Genomic DNA, 23,085 nt, shown 5'->3' with positions numbered 1-23,085 from the left:
TAAAATTTTAATTCGAAATTAATGATTTATTATAAGTGTTTGGTTTTAGAACGATGGGGTTTGAGTTCAGCTACTAGGCATTCGTTCGTTTTATTTATTTAAGTTTATTCGAAACTCACTTGGCTCTACTGACATTCGATAGGAGGACTCAAGACAGGCTCACTTGGTACTACTAGACAGAAACTCAAGACAGGTTCACTTGGTACTACTGACATTCGATAGGAGGACTCAAGACAAGTTCACTTGGCAATACTAACATTCGATAGGAGGACTCAAGACAGGTTCACTTGGTACTACTAGACAGAAACTCAAGACAGGTTCACTTGGTACTACTAGACAGAAACTCAAGACAGGTTCACTTGGTACTACTAGACAGAAACTCAAGACAGGTTCACTTGGTACTACTAGACAGAAACTCAAGACAGGTTCACTTGGTACTACTAGACAGAAACTCAAGACAGGTTCACTTGGTACTACTAGACAGAAACTCAAGACAGGTTCACTTGGTACTACTAGACAGAAACTCAAGACAGGTTCACTTGGTACTACTAGACAGAAACTCAAGACAGGTTCACTTGGTACTACTAGACAGAAACTCAAGACAGGTTCACTTGGTACTACTAGACAGAAACTCAAGACAGGTTCACTTGGCTCTACTAGACAGAAACTCAAGACAGGTTCACTTGGTACTACTAGACAGAAACTCAAGACAGGTTCACTTGGCTCTACTAGACAGAAACTCAAGACAGGTTCACTTGGTACTACTAGACAGAAACTCAAGACAGGTTCACTTGGCTCTACTAGACAGAAACTCAAGACAGGTTCACTTGGCTCTACTAGACAGAAACTCAAGACAGGTTCACTTGGTACTACTAGACAGAAACTCAAGACAGGTTCACTTGGCTCTACTAGACAGAAACTCAAGACAGGTTCACTTGGCTCTACTAGACAGAAACTCAAGACAGGTTCACTTGGTACTACTAGACAGAAACTCAAGACAGGTTCACTTGGTACTACTAGACAGAAACTCAAGACAGGTTCACTTGGCTCTACTAGACAGAAACTCAAGACAGGTTCACTTGGTACTACTAGACAGAAACTCAAGACAGGTTCACTTGGCTCTACTAGACAGAAACTCAAGACAGGTTCACTTGGCTCTACTAGACAGAAACTCAAGACAGGTTCACTTGGTACTACTAGACAGAAACTCAAGACAGGTTCACTTGGTACTACTAGACAGAAACTCAAGACAGGTTCACTTGGCTCTACTAGACAGAAACTCAAGACAGGTTCACTTGGTACTACTAGACAGAAACTCAAGACAGGTTCACTTGGCTCTGTGATTTGTTGATTTGAGGCACATCGGCACAATTTAGGCCATGTCGTGCCTGCAGTCCCTTAAGGACTACTCTCTCTCTAAACAACAATGGCCAGATTCTATACAGTCATATAATTAAAATTAAGGTCTATTCACAGTTAAAATAGTAAAGGTAGTAAAAATTTAAATATTTGGTAAAAATCTAATGTAAATAGTGCATGTTCACAAATTCAGAAATCAGATCTTCGTAGATAGCCCCACTTCCCGAATAAAGCCCAGTACCTTCCCAGGGTCGACATTATTAAATAGTGTTTTTAGATTAGTGGCTCTAAAATGTTTCGCCCTGACATCCTGGTATCTGGGGCAATCAACGAGGATATGTTCCACGGTGAGGCGAGAGTCACAGTACTCGCAAAGTGGGGGCTCCTCTCTCTTCAGTATAAAAGAGTGCGTGATGTAGGTGTGGCCAATCCTAAGTCTGGACATGGTTGTGCTACCACGCCTTGTCAGACCCTTAGATGTGGGCCGCCACCTGACATCCGCCACAATCTGCCTGAGTTTACTGTGAGTCTCAGCCTCCCATCGGTTCTGCCACTCTCGATAGGTGGCAGAGGCAATACTTTGTCTCAGGTCCGAGTAGGGAATTTGGGTTCCTGACACCGCATGATTTAGGGCTCTCTTTGCTTCTCTGTCTGCGGCTTCGTTTCCCTCAATGCCAACATGGGAGGGGACCCAGATGAAGGTGACATCCCTACGGTCGGCTGTTATTAGGTCCAACAGCTTCAGGCTCTTATGTACCAATGGGATGTCAGTCTTCATCCGCCCCAAAGCTTGCAATGCAGATTTGGAGTCGGAGCAGATTATAAATTTACTCCTTTCTGATGCTTTTACGGCCATAAGTGCAAGAAATATTGCGTGCAATTCGGCCGTAAAGATGGAGCAGCCATCGGGGAGTCTACGGGAGATTGTTTTGTTCCGAAAGGAGCAGGCACACGCGACCTTTCCCTCCATTTTGGATCCGTCTGTGTAGATGGTGCCACAATCTCCGTAGCTCTCCTGCAGTTCCCTAAAGTGGACTTGTAGTATGCTTGGGTCTGTATTTTCTTTTTTGAAATTAAGGAGGGATAAATTTAATTTAGGTTTATTCATTAGCCAAGGAGGATTCTGAGGGGTTTCTATTTTAGAGATTTGGTCAATGGGTGGGGTTAAATTTTGGATGGGTTCTCTCATTCGAAGGCCCAACGGCTGTATGACGTTAGGCCTTCGATTGTATAATTCTACCTCTGTGGGGTTAAATATGGAGTCAAAAGCAGGGTTTGTGGGGTTGGATTTTAGCTTGACTATATACTGCATTGCAAGCTTTTTCATTCTTATATCCATGGGGAGTTCTCCAGCCTCCACATGGAGACTTGGGATAGGTGATGTACGAAACGCGCCGAGACAGAGACGCAGGGCAGCATTTTGTATTGGTTCCAGTATTTTTAGGTACGACTTCCTTGCTGCTCCATATATTATGGATCCGTAGTCTAGCTTGGATCGAATTAGACTCCGATAGAGCAGCAGCAAGGTATCTCTGTCAGCTCCCCAGTCCGTATGGCTGAGTACTCTTAGTATGTTTAATGACTTTTGGCATTTCTTCTTAAGTTCCTTAATGTGGGGGAGAAAATTAAATTTGGAATCTAAGGTGAGGCCTAAAAATTTTGTAGTTTTCACGACAGGGATCTTCTTTTTGAGTATAAATAGTTCAGGGTCTGGGTGGAGCCCCCTTAGATTACAAAAATGCATACTAACTGTTTTGGAGTCAGAGAATTTGAAACCATTATAGTTTGCCCAACCCTGAATTTTGTTTAAACATAACTGTAATTTCCTTTCTAAGGTGTTCATGTTTTTCCCATAAGTAAGAATGACAAAGTCATCAACATACAAAGAGCACTCTATGCCAGGGGACAGCGCATTTATGATGCTATTTATTTTAATGTTGAACAGGGTGACTGACAGAATGCTGCCCTGGGGTACACCCATTTCCTGGTCATGAGTGTCAGAAGCGGAGTTGCCCACTCGGACCTGAAATTTTCGATCTTTCAGGAATTCCTCCACAAAACGGGGGAGGTGTCCCTTAAGCCCCATAAGCGCCAGGTCACGTAGAATGCCATGTTTCCAGGTTGTGTCATAGGCCTTTTCTATATCGAAGAATACAGCTACTAGATGTTCTCTTCTGAGTAATGCATTTCTAATATAAGCTTCCAGCCTTACCAGGTGGTCAGTTGTTGTCCGCCCCTGCCGGAATCCGCACTGGTAGTTTGAGATCACTTTATTCCTTTCCAGGTACCAGACCAGCCTACTGTTAATCATTCTTTCCATGGTTTTGCAGATGCAGCTTGTTAGTGCTATTGGTCGATAGTTAGCTGGGTCAGAGCCGTCTCTTCCCGGTTTAGGTATCGGTATAACTGTGGCTTTCCTCCAGCTGTTTGGGAAAGCGCCTGTTTGCCACACACAGTTATAGACCCCTAGTAGGACTGCCAATGAGGGTTCGGGAAGGTGCTTGAGGAACTGGTAATGGATTTCGTCTTCTCCAGGCGCTGTGTCATGTGACTTGTCCAGCGATTCCCTCAGTTCCTCAAGCGAGAACGGTTTGTTGTAGTCTTCATTGTTCTCTGACCTGAAATCAATGGGGTGTCTTTCCTCCCTGGTTTTGACTTTTTGGAACTCTGGCGTGTAGTGTGCAGTGGATGATTTTTCTGCTATTGAGGATGCAAGGCAGTCAGCTATTTCTCTGGGGGACGTGACAGTTCGTCCTTGGTTTTTCAAATGCCCTATTGCATTTGATTCTTTCCCTTTGATTCGCCTTACTGCCTTCCAAACCGCTCTAGCAGAAGTTTTGGCATCCAGACTGCCGACAAAACTTCTCCAGGAATTCCTTTTGGCTGACCGTATGGTTTGTCTAGCCTTTGCTCTAGCTATCCTGAATAGCTTTAGGTTTTCCTGGGAAGGATTCTTTATAAATGCAGCCAGTCGTTTTTTCCTATCACCAATAGCACTTTTGCAAGCTGTATCAAACCATGGTTTGCTAGGCCGTTTTGGATTTGCAGAGGTTAGGGGTACAACTTTCCTGGCTATACTTAGTAACTTGCTAGCAAAGGTATCAGCTGGGTTCTGTTCATGGAGGATATTTTCTGTGATATCCTCAGAGCATCTTTTTTGGAATTGTTCCCAATCGGCCTTATTCAGTTTCCACCGCTGAGGTCGTCCCAATGAAGGGAGATTGTTAGTAATGATGATTGGGAAGTGATCACTTCCCCGTAGATCATTGCTAACTGACCATTTAAAATCGTCCAGAAGTCCGGGGACGCATACGGTGAGGTCAATGCATGTGAATGATCCAGTTCCTGGGTGCAAGTAGGTCGGTGATGCATCATTAAGTATGCATAAATCATGTTGGAGGAAGATATCCTCCAGCATACGACCTCTTGTGTCGGTATTGTTGGATCCCCACATGGTGTTATGGGCATTGAAATCCCCAAGGATTAAATAAGGCCGGGGGAGTTGTTTCAATAGGTCCTCCATGTCTGTTCGGTTTAATGGAGCGCCTGGTGGTAGATACAGGCTGCAGCAAGTGATAACCTTGTGAAGGGTTATCCTAGCTGCTACGGCCTGTAGTGTGGTCTGTAGTTCTACCCTCTCATGGGGGATGCTATCCTTCACAAGGATACAGACTCCACCTGATGCTCTCTCTGCATCCTCAACATTCTTGGTGTAAGCACGGTAGCTTCGGAAGCTGATGCAATCTTTTAGAAATGTTTCCTGTAAGCAGACAGCTACAGGAGTCTCAGAGTCCATCAGTAGCTGCATTTCCTCGTAATTGGCCTTGAGGCCTCTACAATTCCACTGTACAATTCTGGAATCCATGGCTTATTCTAGATGACCTACTTGGAGCTATTTGGCCTTGGGAGGCCCCCGGAGGGGTTTCCCTTTATTCCAGTGACCTTGGTATTTTTATTCTTGGGTTTGGATGGAGAGGAGGACAACCCCCTTTTGGGGGAAGTCTTTCTCTCTGGAGAGGGGAGATCCCTCTGGTTAGAGCGGAGGTTATTTCCTCCTCTCTCACCTCGGGCATCCTCTCCGCTTTGATTTCTCCCCTTAGGGAGTTGGTCAACCTCTAACTCAGTAGAGGTTGGGGTGTCTGGCTGGGTTCTCTGAGGAGAACCTGTGTCAGACATGATGTCTCCGGGTTCTCCCGGAGTATTGGTTTTGACATGCTGCTCAGTCTCCATGCTCTCATCAGCGAGCACAGAGAACCTGTTCTTTAGCATGACAACAGGGCTTTCTTGTTTCTTCAGAGGTGTGTTCTTTGGCGGTGTTTTCTTCTGAGTTGGGGGAGGAGGAGGGGGTGGTGGGGTCAATGTGTCCGTCTGTGTGGCTATGGATCTTCCTTTCTTAGCAACAGCCTGGGCGTAGGTCTTTGTCAAGCCGAATTGGCCCTTGGGTAGGGCCAGTACAGCCGATTTCGCCTGGCTAAAGGTACATCCGTTTCTTGCCTTGTACTCCTGCACGGCAACCTCCTGTTTCCACACAGGGCAGTCCTTGGAGTAGGCTGAGTGGCCAGCTTGACAGTTTGGGCATTTGAACTGGGCTGTGCAGCCCTTGTCCTCATGACCCTCTCCAGCACATCTGGCACACACAGTGTTCCTCTTACAGACTGCCGCGCCGTGTCCATAACCCTGGCACTTAAAGCACCTCATGGGGTTAGGTATGTAGGGCCTCACTGGAACTCGTAGGTATCCTGCCTTCACATACTCTGGCGGTGTCCTAGTTCCGAATGTGAGGATAATAGTGGCGGTTTTGACCTCCTCACCCTCCCTGCGCCTGGTAATGCGCCGGGCATGGGTGACTCCTTCAATGCCCTCCACTATTTCCTTCTCGGAACATTCCAGTAGGTCCCTAGAGCTGATTACACCTCTGCTGGTGTTCAGACTCTTGTGTGGCATGACTTCCACTTGGAGTTCACAGAGTCTTCTGCATCTTAAAAGCCCATCAGAGTGTGTCTTGCTGTCTACTTCTACAAGGAGTTCCATTGTTTTGTGTAGCTTAGACACACTCTTGGGCTCTCCCACTACTGACTTGAGTCCCTTATAGATAATAAAAGGGCTCAACTTGGTCAGGCTTTTTCCCTCCTCTGTGCATCTAACCACCAGAAATGATGGCCAGGTGGCACAGCTTTTTGGGACCTCCTCTTTTTTATCGTCAATTCGTCGTTTCTTGCCCAGACATAGGTCTGGGGCAAGTAGTTTTGTGTGTGTTTTTTTGTCCATATATATTTTGGTTAATTCGGCACCTGTGCTCCCCACCCGCCATCGAGTCCAACAAGGGGACGGGCCATTCGGATGTCCAGAATGAGCCCGCCAGGGCTACACAGGTGCTATACTCAGTCAGCTGCTACATCGGACATGTGTCCGATACAGCAGCTCCCTGATTGACCCTTCAGCCACCGCCCTCCAGCATAGGTCGACGACCTATGCTGGTAGCTCGGCATGACCAGCCGGTTGACCCAGAGCGGGCCATCTGGGTCTCAGGTCTAGGGGAACTTGGAGCCAAAGTATTGTGTTGTTGTGGTTTATCCTCAGATAGCCACCACTCAAACACCAGGATCTCTTTATCCCCCCTTACCCGTCGCAGTCCACGGCAAACGGACTGGTCTAGGACGTAGTGAGAATTTAAAGTTAAGGAGACAGTGTGATGATCAATGAAGGCAGACTTAGGAAAAGAGGAGGCAGACACAATGATAGAAAAGAAGTAGGGCACTTTTGAGCTCCAAAAGTGCTAAGGAAAGAGGAGCGCAGTTTAACGTCATGTCTCGGGACGACACTTGGCTCTACTAGACAGAAACTCAAGACAGGTTCACTTGGCTCTACTAGACAGAAACTCAAGACAGGTTCACTTGGTACTACTAGACAGAAACTCAAGACAGGTTCACTTGGTACTACTAGACAGAAACTCAAGACAGGTTCACTTGGCTCTACTAGACAGAAACTCAAGACAGGTTCACTTGGTACTACTAGACAGAAACTCAAGACAGGTTCACTTGGCTCTACTAGACAGAAACTCAAGACAGGTTCACTTGGCTCTACTAGACAGAAACTCAAGACAGGTTCACTTGGTACTACTAGACAGAAACTCAAGACAGGTTCACTTGGCTCTACTAGACAGAAACTCAAGACAGGTTCACTTGGCTCTACTAGACAGAAACTCAAGACAGGTTCACTTGGCTCTACTAGACAGAAACTCAAGACAGGTTCACTTGGTATTACTAGACAGAAACTCAAGACAGGGTGGTTGTAATGTTGTCTATAGAACTTCAGCTCCATGTCTCTTGTATAATATTGAAAACGTTTCCTCAGACTTTTCCCTAACCTCGTTTATTACAGAGGTTCATACTGCAATAGTTCTTGCACAGAATGTATTGGCTCAGTGGCGAAACGTCTCTACAGAAATGTAAGCGTTTGGCTACAACATTTTGAGAACTGCTGTTTGTATCAAAAGCCCCAACACTGTTCATTGCTTCTTATATTCTTGCAAATATGTGTTTACCAAAGGCGATTCACCAATTAGAGATAGAATGAGAGGGATAAGTCGGGGAGGGTGTTTTCAGTATGAATCATAATTGTAGCTCCTGTAGTATTTTTTAAACCCAATCCCATTCTGGCAATAAAAGTCTTTTAGGAAATCTGGTACATACTGTTCAATAGCTTCATTCACTTTGTGATACAGTTGATACCAAATGCTCATCCCTAGAATGTGATGGTAAGTTGAGCTACATTCCAAGTTTATTGATTTTTAAAAAGCCGCCCCTGCCACCCGTTGGACATATATCTAGGAAACATGTCTAGGCCAATATTTTAAATAATCAACAGTTCTGCGAGCATTCAAAATTTTTAAAAAATATAAAAAACACCAAAAAATCTTCAACTAAAAATAATTTTAAAAAAAAGAGTGTGGAGTTTAACACAAACTCGTAGGCGGCCCCTGGGGGTCTGCTATTCAGTAAACATCGTTGGTCAAAACAGGATTTATTACATTAAGTTGGGCACATGGTGCAGAAAAAATAAGATACAAATTTAATAAGAAATCATCCGACATACTAATCTCCCTTTAAGTTGCTTTCATTATTGTTGTGTTTTTTGTTGTTGTTGTTGTTTTTATTCATTATCTAAATAGCCGATGATTTATTTCTATTTGAAGTGTTTTAACCTCCATGATATCTTGCTGAGTTCTGTAGTAACATCACAGCCAAGCTGACAAACAAAACGCGAAACAAACAACACGACAAGCTTACGTTTCCCTATCCCTATAGTTTCTTTGTGCACTCAATACTTGGACTCGTAGGTTCCAGGAATAAAGCATCGCCCTAGAAATAGCAGCACTTGTCCTCAGAACGGAAATAAGTCCCCCCCTTCCCCTTCTCTGTCTTGTTTCTTAATCCAACCCGTCTATCAACCCTCACCCCACACACACACCTTTTTCCGTGTTCCCAACCCTACAGAATGTCTAACTGCGCCTATGGATCTAACACTCACAGCGGGGCGAAAATGTAAATGACTCCAGTAAATGCCAGGGGGTAGATATTGCTCCAGTCTACACGGCAGTCAACAAGCACCCGAATAAAAGTGTATTATTACGCAGGATTCTGTTGTGTTTACGAAGTGTCCAAGGTATGTGAGAGAAGGGGGGGGGGGGGGAGTGCGGTGACTTTGATTGGGTTCAAAAGGTTGTATTTGTTCATCATAGAAAAAGGTGCAGAAGTTAATTTTACTTTCTTTTTTTTTTTTTTTACTTGCGCACGTCTTTCTAGATCTAAGCCCTAATATAAGAATAAAACAGAAACTGTGGGTGTGTATACGGTAGTAGTTAAACAACATGTGTGTCAATATCGTCATGAGAGAGAGTTTGTCTACACATTAATGGACATTTTCTTTTATCATCAGCGGACTCTTTTTTTTTTCACTCTTCCGTTCCATTTAGCATTAATAATATATATATATAATTCTCTTCATGGCCCAACCATGCGTTACACCACGATAAAGTCATGGAAAGATTACTCTTTTATTTCTGCAAGTCGGACTAGAGTTACCCCACGTAACTGTCGCGTCGAAAAAAAAAGAGGAGGGGAGGGAGAACAAGTAATCTACTCTGTATTCACTCGTCACCAAATAGCAGGGCCGGACTTAACCATTGAGAAACGGATTTCGCTGGTCCAAGTTTGGGTACGGATACGGATAATAAGTGAAAATTAAAAGTTTGTACTAGAAAATAAATTCGTCTTTGCATTTTATTTATTCTTTACTACGTACAGAATTACTTTACGAACCTTGTGTGTAGCGAAGTCTTACAGTATATCATTAAAATTATGTTTCCTACATAGATCACGCTCAATAGCAAGAATTACCAATTGTTTCAATATATCTTTGAGAATTGTTGACCTCAAGTAATTCTTCATTAGTTTGAGGCGCGAGAAGCTTCTTTCACCAGATTCCACAATTACGGGTATTGTATAATGACGTGTTTTTTTTATAGCGGTAGCATTGGCGTTTTCCATATTGAATGACACCCCAAAATGACAATGTTGTCTATATTCAAAAGATTTTAATAATTTCCGGAGATTTTCAAAACTTTTTTGGTAAATCAAGAGGCCGCGTGAAATAAGTGATAAGTTATACAATTGTTTTAATTTAATAATTTACTCCTAGAATTAGCGCGGGGCGTATAAAAGTGCGGGGCCCACTGCTGTGGCATAGGTAGCAGTGGCCGCCCTGCAAAATAGCGGCGTATGCTACGCCGCGTTCAACTATCTATATATATGATTCTCTTCGTCGTCCAACCATGCGGGAGACCACGATGAAAACGTCATGGAAAGATAACTCTTTTATTTCTGCAAGTCGGACTAGAGTTACCCCACGTAACATTCGCGGTGACAGAGAGCGAGGTTCAGAAAAAAAAAAGGGGTTCAGCTCGTTAATAATAACTGAAATAATAACTGAAATATTAACTGAAATGATAACTGGCAAATGTATTTTTAAAAAAGGGAAGAACGACCTGAATTCGAACTTGTGGGCTAAAGCCTTCTCGTGCTTCTCAAGCCAAGCGGTAACCACTCTACTAGTGAAGAGTATATGAACATGGAAGATTATATAGTTATGTATTGTTTCTATTTCATGCTTGTATTCACTAAGCTTCAGACGACGAGATACAAAGATTCAGCTTATACGACCACTTCCGTCAAGCACGATTCTTTCTCTTGTTTGAGAAACCAAACAAAATAATTTATTACCAATATTTAATTAACTAATTGTTTAATTTTTCATTGATTCTTATGTTGTTAAATAAAAGAAACAATGGTGCAAAATTTTAGCTTGAACCGAGATAGGGTGTCAGAGAAATAACATGTACAGACTGTGACCAGACAGACAGGCAGACAGACAGAGTAAGTTGATATACGTGTTTTAAAAAGGGATGGGTCCATGGGAAAAAAAAACGATATAAAGCCTGGGAACAAATCAACGGGCGTAGCCGTTGGGCAATGTAACTATATTTATATATGAAGTGGTGACAGTGGTGAACAAAATGATTTATTCTAAATGAAAGCCTAACTTTGTATTTGTTTGCTAGGTCTCGCCTGATTGTTCTGTACATCCTATAGGCGCTTGTACGCTACCACCGCTGAGTGGCCAATTTCATTCGGCTCTAAAGTACATGCAATCAAGAATAATGACATGGTGATTGTGTTGTTTGTTTTCTGGCTATTTGAAAAGTGTAAAAGGTTGTTCACGGTTTGTGCATGCAAATGTGCTTATCAGTGGGTTTGTGTGTCTGTCCATTGTGTGAATCATCAGCGCGTGTTTTCAGTTATACACGTAGAGCGTCTCTATTGGTCAAGTCTTGGGGATTCATTCATTTATCTCTCCTCCCCTGTAAAGGAGATATTCCTTGATTGTTGGTATTACATGTTTCGTTTGTTCCTCCAGAACTGAAGATTATTTCATCCTAGTCCAAACCTCCAAATGAACGGCGGAGATGGCGGCGGACAGGATTCAAACGCTGGACCATCGACACGAAGGTCCAGAGAGCATACCACACGACCAAGCAACCAAACACAAATGATAACTGAGCTGCAATTAATTTTGTTTTAATCACTGGCTTCAAACTAATTTTAATAAAACATTTCTCCTGAATGTTCTCATAACAATAACCAGCATCTATCCATGTATATCCTCATTCAAGTTTAAAAACGCACCTAAAGATATTTAGTTTCTTTGTAGATCCTTGCAAACTAAATGACTATCTGTCAGTGAATAATGATGCATCAAACATGTAAGGAGGCGCGTTGTCTGAGCGGTAAAGCGCTTGGCTTTTGAACAGGGGGTTCCGGGTTCGAATCCTGGTGAGGACTGGAATTGGAATTTTAATTACAGGATCTTTGGGCGGTTGGTCGTTGTGCTGGCCACATGACACCCTCGTCAGCCGTAGGCCACAGAAACAGAAACATCATCTACTTGCAAGTTCTGAAAGGGGAACTTTTTTTTTTACTTTACAAGCAAGTAAAATGTTAGCAGTGGTAGAATGATTGGGTCAACTTGGGATAGTGGTCTCCATTGTTTTGGCTAGATAACTAATCCTACTTGTTCTTCAGATGAAGGCTGGGAAAGTAGTAGGAAATCTTTAGTTTCAAAAAGATTCATTGACGGAGCATTGCTTCATCAATCTGGGGAGGTGTGATTGAGGTCTTAACGTTAAACAATGTTGTTGAGAAGATATTGTTGTAACTCCGCTCCCGCGCAACACTGATGGTGCGCATCAGAGCACCATTCAACACAAGTATTACGAGACATGTTTATACTAGGAGGAATGACTGGTGCATATCCGGCTGAAGTTATGGGAGCCTGAACAGTCTGGGGCTAAGTGTGTGTCCTGTGTGATACTAGTGAACTGTTTGGGAGACCTGGAGCGACAATGGAAAGTGTGTCAATGGTCTGTTATAGTATTAAATAGGACTCCTAGAACAAGCAAGTAAAATGTTAGCAGTGGTAGAATGATTGGGTCAACTTGGGATAGTGGTCTCCATTGTTTTGGCTAGATAACTAATCCTACTTGTTCTTCAGATGAAGGCTGGGAAAGTAGTAGGAAATCTTTAGTTTCAAAAAGATTCATTGACGGAGCATTGCTTCATCAATCTGGGGAGGTGTGATTGAGGTCTTAACGTTAAACAATGTTGTTGAGAAGATATTGTTGTAACTCCGCTCCAGCGCAACACTGATGGTGCGCATCAGAGCACCATTCAACACAAGTATTACGAGACATGTTTATACTAGGAGGAATGACTGGTGCATATCCGGCTGAAGTTATGGGAGTCTGAACAGTCTGGGGCTAAGTGTGTGTCCTGTGTGATACTAGTGAACTGTTTGGGAGACCTGGAGCGACAATGGGAAGTGTGTCGATGGTCTGTTCTAGTATTAAGTAGGACTCCTAGAACTTAAGACATTGCTCACTATGACTTGATAGCGGAAGTCCAAGTCTAACTATTTGTTGATAAATTGTAATAAATACATAGTTTATTTTTAACTTCTATCTTTCGTTGAGTTGTCTGCCTTAGATTTACAACATTATGATAGGTGTCTTAACATTTAAGTGTTGTTGAGATGTGATAGATGTCTTAACATTTCACAGTTATGTTGAGAAGATATGATAGAGATCTTAACATTTAAGTGTTGTTGAGATGTGATAGATGTCTTAACATTTCACAGTGATGTTGAGAAGATGTGATAGATGTCTTAACATTTCACAGTTATGTTGAGAAGATGTTATAGATGTTTTAAAATTTTATTAGCACTGAGTGAGAAGAATTATTTAACTAGTATTTGTTAGTCTATTTCCTCCCAAAGAAAAGTTTTTTACAAATATCGGAAACAGGTCATAGGTCATACTTTATACTATAGCTGGCGTAGTGAAGGAGAGCTCATTCAGTGTGTAGGGAAACCATTCACAAATAAGTTTTTTTTAAAGTCTCAAGTTATGAGCTTTTACACAAGCCTTCAACAGACACAGGACATCAGAGACACAGTAAGGAGCATATAATTCAAGGCTCAAGTCAAGGGATACTAAAGTCAGATGACCAAAGAGACAGGATGCATGACACAAGACCCAAAGCACTGGACGCAGACAGGTTTCAAAGAGAAAACTAAGAAAGATTCTGATCATACGAACCAGATATCGTACCAGATACCACAATATCAGTTCGAGAATACTATTCGACAGACAAAATACAAGTTCTAGAAATTATTATTATAGCTTTTATATAGCACTACTTTCATGATTATAGCATTCAGGATTGGTCCAATCTCATTTGTGGACCGGTGGGGGGGAGGGGGTATCTAGGAGTTGGTTTTCCGTGCTGCCTTTAGGCGCTCAGTAAACACAACTCTGCCCGAGTCGGGTGTCGAACCTCGAGCCCCCTTCTAGGTAGCCAAGCCAAGCCAAGTTCAAGCATACTTGGCCTCTCGACCACGCTTCCCAAGTCAACAGACACAATACCAGTAGTAGAATACAAGAAAACTGTTGACACAATATCAGTTCTAGAAATCAAGTCAGCAGACACAATATCAGTTCTAGAAATCAAGTCAACAGACACAATACCAGTTCTAGAAATCAAGTCAACAGACACAATACCAGTTCTAGAAATCAAGTCAACAGACACAATACCAGTTCTAGAAATCAAGTCAACAGACACAATATCAGTTCTAGAAATCAAGTCAACACACAATACCAGTTCTAGAAATCAAGTCACCAGACAAAATACCAGTTCTAGAATACAAGAAAACTGTTGACACAATACCAGTTCTAGAAATCAATTCAGCAGACACAATATCAGTTCTAGAATATAAGAAAACTGTTGACACAATATCAGTTCTAGAATTCAATTCAGCAGACACAATATCAGTTCTAGAATACAATAAAACTGTTGACACAATACCAGTTCTAGAATTCAAGTCAACAGACAGAATATCAGTTCTAGAATATAAGAAAACTGTTGACACAATATCAGTTCTAGAATTCAATTCAGCAGACACAATATCAGTTCTAGAATACAATAAAACTGTTGACACAATACCAGTTCTAGAATTCAAGTCAACAGACAGAATATCAGTTCTAGAATATAAGAAAACTGTTGACACAATATCAGTTCTAGAATTCAATTCAGCAGACACAATATCAGTTCTAGAATTCAATTTAACAGACACAATACCAGTTCTAAAATATAAGTCAGCAGACTAGAAGTCATAAGACAGACATAATATATCATTTTTTTTTAAATGAACGACTCGTTTCTTTTTTGTCTCCGTTGACTCTTTAATTTGGTTTGTAGCTAAACATTGTCACAGTTTGGTTTGTAGCTAAACATTGTCACAGTTTGGTTTGTAGCTAAACATTGTCACAGTTTGGTTTGTAGCTAAACATTGTCACAGTTTGGTTTGTAGCTAAACATTGTAACAGTTTGGTTTGTAGCTAAACATTGTCACAGTTTGGTTTGTAGCTTAAACATTGTAACAGTTTGGTTTGTAGCTAAACAATGTCACAGTTTGGTTTGTAGCTAAACATTGTCACAGTTTGGTTTGTAGCTAAACATTGTCACAGTTTGGTTTGTAGCTAAATATTGTAACAGTTTGGTTTGTAGCTAAATATTGTAACAGTTTGGTTTGTAGCTAAACATTGTAACAGTTTGGTTTGTAGCTTAAACATTGTCACAGTTTGGTTTGTAGCTAAACATTGTCACAGTTTGGTTTGTAGCTTAAACATTGTCACAGTTTGGTTTGTAGCTAAACATTGTCACAGTTTGGTTTGTAGCTAAATATTGTAACAGTTTGGTTTGTAGCTAAATATTGTAACAGTTTGGTTTGTAGCTAAACATTGTCACAGTTTGGTTTGTAGCTTAAACATTGTCACAGTTTGGTTTGTAGCTAAATATTGTCACATTTTGATTTGTAGCTAAATATTGTAACAGTTTGGTTTGTAGCTAAATATTGTAACAGTTTGGTTTGTAGCTTAATATTGTAACAGTTTGGTTTGTAGCTAAATATTGTAACAGTTTGGTTTGTAGCTAAATATTGCCTGCTATGATCTTGTTGCATTATTGATAACATTCTAAAATAAATCCGAACAAAGAGACATGTTTCTGTTAATAACGCGTAGATTTCACATAAGCAATAAAATAAATTTTGATTCTATATCGCGTTACAAAAGACAGGCCCTAAATAAGACTAGAAATTACAGGTATTGTTTTTATATTGATAGACTCTAGATATTTTAGCAAAAATTAATTGGAAGCTACTAAAGAGAAATCCTAGTAATTTCCACTTACCTTATGTTATAGTTTCATTATGAAGAACACATATAGTCTTGTCCACTGAACACTTAAAATAGATAGGTATCATTCCTTAACACCACTAGCACAATAACCCTGAAATTCTCTTTAATCCAAAACAAGAACTCTCCTTTCAAATGAAAAGACCAAAATTCCTCAATTGCGCCAAAGAAACAAAACAAATTTGACAGCTTTTCCTTCCTCTAATAATTTGAACTTCACGTGTAGGGATAAGAAATAACAATCACAACACATTCCTCAACCTCCCCCCCAGACTAGGTAGAGAGGCGGGGGAGCACAAGGTGTATCCTGCCGTTTTAAAGACAGACGGGAAGTTGAGCTGATCAAGGGACGTGCTGCTCACTTCCAAGAGCTACGGAGTCTCTACGTTGTGGGACAACTCAAAGTAACGAGAGAGAGAGGGGGGGGGGAGAGAGAGAGAGAGAGATATGAGAGATCGTGAGAAAGAGAGAGAGTTTAGAAAGAGAGAGAGTTACAGAGAGGTACAGAGGAAGAAAGAGAGAAAGAAGAGAGAAAGACAAAGAAAGAGTCAGTGAGAGGGAGATCTAGATACGAGAGAGAGAAAGGCGGAGAGTGATAGAGTTGAGATAGAGAAAGAGAGTATAGTGAGAGGAGAGAAAGAGTAGAGAGAGCTAGAGAGAGTAGATAAAGGAAAAGAAGAGTTTAGAGAGATATTTAGAAAGAGTAGAGCAAAAGAGAGAGTGTATATAGAGAGAGGAGAGCGAGAGAGAAGAGAGAGAGAGGAGAGCGAGAGAGAAGAGAGAGAAAGAGGAGAGCGAGAGAGGAGAAAGATTGAGAGTAGAGAGAGCTAGACGAGAGAGAGAGGGGGCAAAATATAGTAGAGAGTGAGTGAGGGGGAGAAATATATTAGAGAGGGAGAAGGTTTATTGTCCTCTTGTTAAGTAGAAGTATTATTTTGTCTCTTTGCTTTATAAAGTGAACTTTGTTGAGGGTGTTTACTAGTAAAGCATTTTTTTTAGAAATTTGAAAGAAACAAGATTACACAAACTCAGAGGCGGCCCCCGTAGTGTTCAACAATGGGTCATCTGTTTTTGTGAGCAATGCGTGCAAAGTAACAAATTTCTAATCTCATCACGAGTATCAGAAGTTATGAAGTACAAAACAATCTATCAACAGACACATCCCACAGTACAAAACAATCAACAGCTACATCCCACAGTACAAAACAATCAACAGCTACATCGCACAGTACAAAACAATCAACAGACACATCCCACAGTACAAAACAATCAACAGCCACATCATACAATACAAAACAATCAACAGCAACATCCTACAGTACAAAACAATCAACAGCTACATCCCACAGTACAAAACAATCAACAGCCACATCCCACAGTACAAAACAATCAACAGCTACATCCCACAGTACAAAACAATGAACAGCCACATCCAACAGTACAAAACAATCAACAGCCACATCCCACAGTACCAAACAATCAACAGCTACATCCCACAGTACAAAACAATCAACAGCCACATCCCACAGTACAAAACAATCAACAGCCACATCCCACAGTACAAAACAATCAACAGCTACATCCCACAGTACAAAACAATCAACAGCCACATCCCATAGTACAAAACAATCAACAGCCACATCCCACAGTACAAAACAATCAACAGCTACATCCCACAGTACAAAACAATCAACAGCCACATCCCACAGTACAAAACAATCAACAGCCACATCCCACAGTACAAAACAATCAACAGCCACATCCCACAATACAAAACAATCAACAGCCACATCATACAATACAAAACAATCAACAGCAACATCCTACAGTACAAAACAATCAACAGCTACATCCCACAGTACAAAACAATCAACAGCCACATCCCACAGTACAAAACAATCAACAGCTACATCCCACAGTACAAAACAATGAACAGCCACATCCAACAGTACAAAACAATCAACAGCCACATCCCACAGTACCAAACAATCAACAGCCACATCCCACAGTACAAAACAATCAACAGCCACATCCCACAATACAAAACAATCAACAGCCACATCCCACAGTACAAAACAATCAACAGCCACATCCCACAGTACAAAACAATCTATCAACAGACACATCCCACAATACAAAACAATCAACAGTAGGGGTGCACCGGATAGTCGCTCCGGCTCCGGCTTCTTCCGAATATCCGGCATTTTTTACTATACAGTGCTATTCGTCTCCGGTCGGATATCACTACCGGATAGTAAACCGGATAGTAAAAAATACACCTATTTAATATGCATAAAGTGGACCTCGTTCCATAAATGTCTGTTGTAGAATGTATTAATGTTTATATTAAAACAAAATAATGTGCTTAAAAATAAAGCCATATGCACCAAATATCGTTTATTATAAAGACAAGGCGTGTTAATAACTTAATATAAATAGAAATGAAACTTTACATCATAAATGCGCTTTACATACATAGCAGCAATGGCTGACTCTTTTTTCAATTTGTCTTGACCTTTGAGTAAGCTAGTTAACATGTTAAAAAGCTACATTCCTTGACTACGTCATGCTGACCAGACGTCTGTCTAGCTGTGCGGGTATATCTCAGAGGTAGAGATGAACAACTCCTACCCCTTTTATTTGTTTAGTCCAGTGGTTCTCAAACTTTTTTCGCTCGTAGACCCCTTGTCATGTTTTCCAGTATTCGGTAGACCCCATGGTTAGCTAATATTGCTGAACTGTAATTTTTCTGATTTATGAACTTCCAATGTGCTTTCTTTTTTCAATGATTCCTTACGTATTTAAGGTGAAGAATGAAAAAAGTAATAACAACCACATGCATGGGCGTAGCTATGAAGGGGAATGGGGTACAAAAATCCGAAAAACCGAAAAAAATCCTGGCTGCGCCTATGGCCACATGTAAGTAAACTTCAATGAATTTATGAAACAAGTCTGTTAAAAAAGCAATGTCTGATTTCAGTCTGATTAAATTTCAATTTAAAATTAGATCTTTGACATCCAAGAGTTCCGATACAAAGTCAAAAAGAAAAAAAAATAAAATAAAGCTTTTTGACAGCCATCAAACTTCATATTGAAGGACGAAATGATGGCGTATTTAACATGTTGCTTCAGTTAACTGCGTTAATAACAAATTAAAGATATTTAAGAATTCTACCATTTTTTCACTATTCACAATAGATCCCAACCATGAAAGGTGCTCCACACATTGATACTGACATTCTTTAAAGTAGTCCTTCAAAAGATTAAATATTAATTATCAGTTTTCGCAAAAAGAAGTTTTTTTTTCGAGGATTTCTTGACCCGTACTAAAACGAACATTCGCCAATACTAAATGTTTATTACCAGGCAAGTTTGACTCGTCCACTGCTGTTAGAAACTCATTTCATCAATTGCCTTTGAATTGTTTTGCTGCTTAGAGGAATTCTGTACTATCAGATGTAGGTTTGTGGACAAAATAGTTCTTAAAACTTCTTCAGTGGATGAAAAAATCATTTTATCGCCTATTGTGTGATGTTTTCCGAAATTCACAATAAGTTAAGCATATTTTAAGACACTTGCAAACCATCATCTTCTCTTTTTTTATACCAAAGCGAGGATTTTGTTCACTGTAGGTCTTTTCTCAACTTTATCATTGATTGTTCAAAAGCTTTTAAAATCTTCATCCATTTTATCAGGGTGGCATCGTCTCAAAAGATCTTTTAACTTAGAGGTGGTTTCAAAGTGTCTAAATAAAACTTGTTGCATAAAAGACACATAGGCAATACAAGTGTGACATGGAAAGAAGAAACTTTTTTCGAAAATTAATACCACTGTGTAATTTAATAATTATATTTGGCCAAGTTAAATACAAATTCCCTATAGACTAAATTAAGCTATTTAAATGAGGTATTGAAATAATTTTTCATTCGAACAATAGGATTAAAATTTAAATAATTTATATTTGTATAACGTAATTGTTAATTACATAATTTTTAGATTTTAATTAAAGTCACGACCTTTTTAAATCGTGATCCACTCTCGTAGATCCCCATTTACATCTCATAGACCCCCAATTCCTTTTTTAACTTTCGTAGACCCCCTGAAAGTCGTCGTAGACCCCTGGGGGTCTATACAGACCACTTTGGGAATCACTGGTTTAGTCCATCACATTGAGTTTTTTTATATGCAGGTGACCACAAGTTAAATACGATGGACGTAGGTTTAATGTCAGGGTATTGACACTCTCTAGAGGTCACACCTTTCGAGGGAACTGGGTTTGTTTATTTAGAAGTTAATCTTTATTACGGGGGCTGGACTACCATAGCCACACCTCTAAGGTAACTAGGACTAGGTATATTTCCAGATGAACAACTCCTTCCCACTTTTATTTGTTTAGTCCATCACATTGAGTTCATTGATTGACAGGTGACCTCAAGTCAGATACGATGGACGTAAGCACTCTCTAGAAGTCACATGAGGGAACTATGTTTGTTTACTTAGTAGTTAATCTTAATTGGGGGGTGGGGGTGGACTGGACTTCAAACCAAACATCTACACGGGTATCCGGACAAAGAGTTTGCTTATTTGGAGAATTATCTTAATCACGTGGTTGAGCCAGAGGCCACACCTTTTCAAGTGTGCCGAGTTACTTGAACATAAATCTCAATTAGTAAGCTGGACTAAAGATCATACACACCTAAACGAGTGACCTATAGATACACAGAACACAAACCGCGAGATTATATAGCCCAGTAAGCCAGTAACTAATTATTTTGTAGAAGACACGACCAGGGCTATCTTTAAATGGAGAGCTAAACACCCCTACTCTTTATTTTATTTCTTTGGTTCTTGACACCCAATTTATTGATAGACATTGACCATTTTTAAGCCAGAATGAAAAAACACAACGTGCTAACAAAGGATATTACACTGTCAATAAATATTATGGTTAAATAATTTTTCTAACGTGTTAACTTGAATATTACTCCTGCAGTTAAGTGTCTTGATTTGATAACGATATTCTTAATAATTTGCGACACTCAATTAACTCTTTGTTATTACTAATTTTTTTTTACTTAAGATGCGTACTTAGCCACTCTGTATCAGGCTAGGACGACTTTAACACACCTGACATCAATAGGCTTACTGTCGTTCCCTTTTGTAACAGTTACTGAAACCACGAATAAAATAATTAATAAGTAATAATTAAGGAAGATGTTTCTAACATACGTTCTTTGCATTTAATGTTTCTTACGTACGTTCTTTGCACAATAAAATAAAACAAAGATATGCATGTTTGTGTGTGTATATTTTTTTACCTTGTATTAAAATAATTAGAAAGAAAGCTAATTTCATTGTTTAATTCTTTTGAGTTGATAAATAATGGAAAACCTTACAGTAAATTTTAAAATCCCATAAAATAAATTGAATAATAGTACCGCAGTTAGATTTAGCAAACAAAGAAACAATATGCTGGAGCGTAAAAAAAAACAACAACCCTTGACCTCTAACTAGTGGACGTGTATAATGTATCTATATGCTTGACTGACCATGCCAATGTGTTATCTTTTTTGACTGACACCCAACACTATTGCGTGCGTATGCTCAAGGAAAAAACAATGCTTGATGGTTAACACAAACAACTATACACACTACACTAGGACTACATGTGTAGGCTCACTAGGTATAACTGACCAGGTTGTTTGTCTGAAATTCATGAACACATACATCCGACCACTGTACAAGGCAGATTGCACTTTACTTATGAGATTTACATTAGTAACTAGTTAAATTTATATACTAACATTATTTACATTGACATTCCTACACACATCCTTTACAGTTGGTGGCATCGTACATACACACAGACACACTCATGCTATACACATTTTTAGATATACTCTTAAGCTTGAATAAATCAATCAGTAACAGAGTTTAAAACAATAACGTATATAAAAGGAATAAAAATAAAACCAACTAATATAGGTATGTTATTTAACAGTTTCGTAAAATGTTCAGCAACACAAGCTATTAACAAGACACTTAGGTATCCGGCTCCGGCCCCGGCCGAATATCAAATTTTACTATCCGGTCATATCCGGCCCCGGCCGAATATCAAAAAGTGCTATCCGGTGCACCCCTAATCAACAGCCACATCATACAATACAAAACAATCAACAGCAACATCCCACAGTACAAAACAATTAACAGCCACATCATACAATACAAAACAATCAACAGCAACATCCCACAATACAAAACAATCAACAGCCACATCATACAATACAAAACAATCAACAGCCACATCATACAATACAAAACAATCAACAGCAACATCCCACAATACAAAACAATCAACAGCAACATCCCACAGTACAAAACAATCAACAGCCACATCCCACAGTACAAAACAATCAACAGCTACATCCCACAGTACAAAACAATCAACAGCTACATCCCACAGTACAAAACAATCAACAGACACATCCCACAGTACAAAACAATCAACAGCCACATCCCACAATACAAAACAATCAACAGCCACATCCCACAGTACAAAACAATCTATCAACAGCTACACCCCACAGTACAAAACAATCAACAGCTACATCCCACAGTACAAAACAATCAACAGCTACATCCCACAGTACCAAACAATCAACAGCCACATCCCACAGTACAAAACAATCAACAGCTACATCCCACAGTACAAAACAATCAACAGCCACATCCCACAGTACAAAACAATCAACAGCCACATCCCACAGTACAAAACAATCAACAGCCACATCCCACAGTACAAAACAATCAACAGCTACATCCCACAGTACAAAACAATCAACAGCTACATTCCACAGTACAAAACAATCAACAGCCACATCCCACAGTACAAAACAATCAACAGCCACATCCCACAGTACAAAACAATCAACAGCAACATCCCACAGTACAAAACAATCAACAGCCACATCCCACAGTACCAAACAATCAACAGCTACATCCCACAGTACAAAACAATCAACAGCCAAATCCCACAGTACAAAACAATCAACAGCCACATCCCACAGTACAAAACAATCAACAGCTACATCCCCCCCTTCCTCGATACAGTGTTACCGACGTGAGAGTATAGTTTTGGTGTGCAGAAATGTATTGTTATAACTATGGAAACGAATTAATTTTCTTTATCTAGTACTTCCAGGTTCAAGTTTTGTTTAAATGCAAACAAAATTCAGTGTAATCCCCTCAACAATGTCCACTGAAACATTTTTGGATGATGCGGCAGGTCTGCAGCAGTACTGCCATCTGGCAGGTAATGAGGATCCTCTTAGGAATGCTTAGGGCTTCGAATGTGTCTG

At 40.2% G+C, this 23,085-nt stretch overlaps 2 protein-coding genes across 2 annotated transcripts in view; one reads left to right on the top strand and one right to left on the bottom strand.

Annotated features, from left to right (window-relative positions):
- The window catches only part of LOC129923483 (uncharacterized), a 115,533-nt gene extending 99,433 nt beyond the window's left edge, over nt 1-16,100 (bottom strand). The window contains exon 1 of the mRNA XM_056014640.1: nt 15,723-16,100. The gene's annotated coding sequence lies outside the window, so the exon portion shown is untranslated. The remainder of the gene's footprint in view (nt 1-15,722) is intronic.
- A 683-nt stretch (nt 16,101-16,783) lies between these two features.
- On the top strand, nt 16,784-22,851 carry LOC129923435 (adhesive plaque matrix protein-like). The gene is made up of 5 exons (XM_056014339.1): nt 16,784-16,800; nt 16,884-17,315; nt 17,364-17,825; nt 21,878-22,219; nt 22,302-22,851. The coding sequence occupies exons 1-5, from the start codon at nt 16,784-16,786 to the stop codon at nt 22,849-22,851; spliced, it is 1,803 nt and encodes a 600-aa protein (XP_055870314.1).
- Nucleotides 22,852-23,085: the final 234 nt, after the last annotated feature.

The sequence above is a fragment of the Biomphalaria glabrata genome, chromosome 16 (assembly GCF_947242115.1).
Source record: "Biomphalaria glabrata chromosome 16, xgBioGlab47.1, whole genome shotgun sequence".
Taxonomy (NCBI): domain Eukaryota; kingdom Metazoa; phylum Mollusca; class Gastropoda; family Planorbidae; genus Biomphalaria; species Biomphalaria glabrata.
This window is presented reverse-complemented; position numbering and strand designations above follow the sequence as displayed.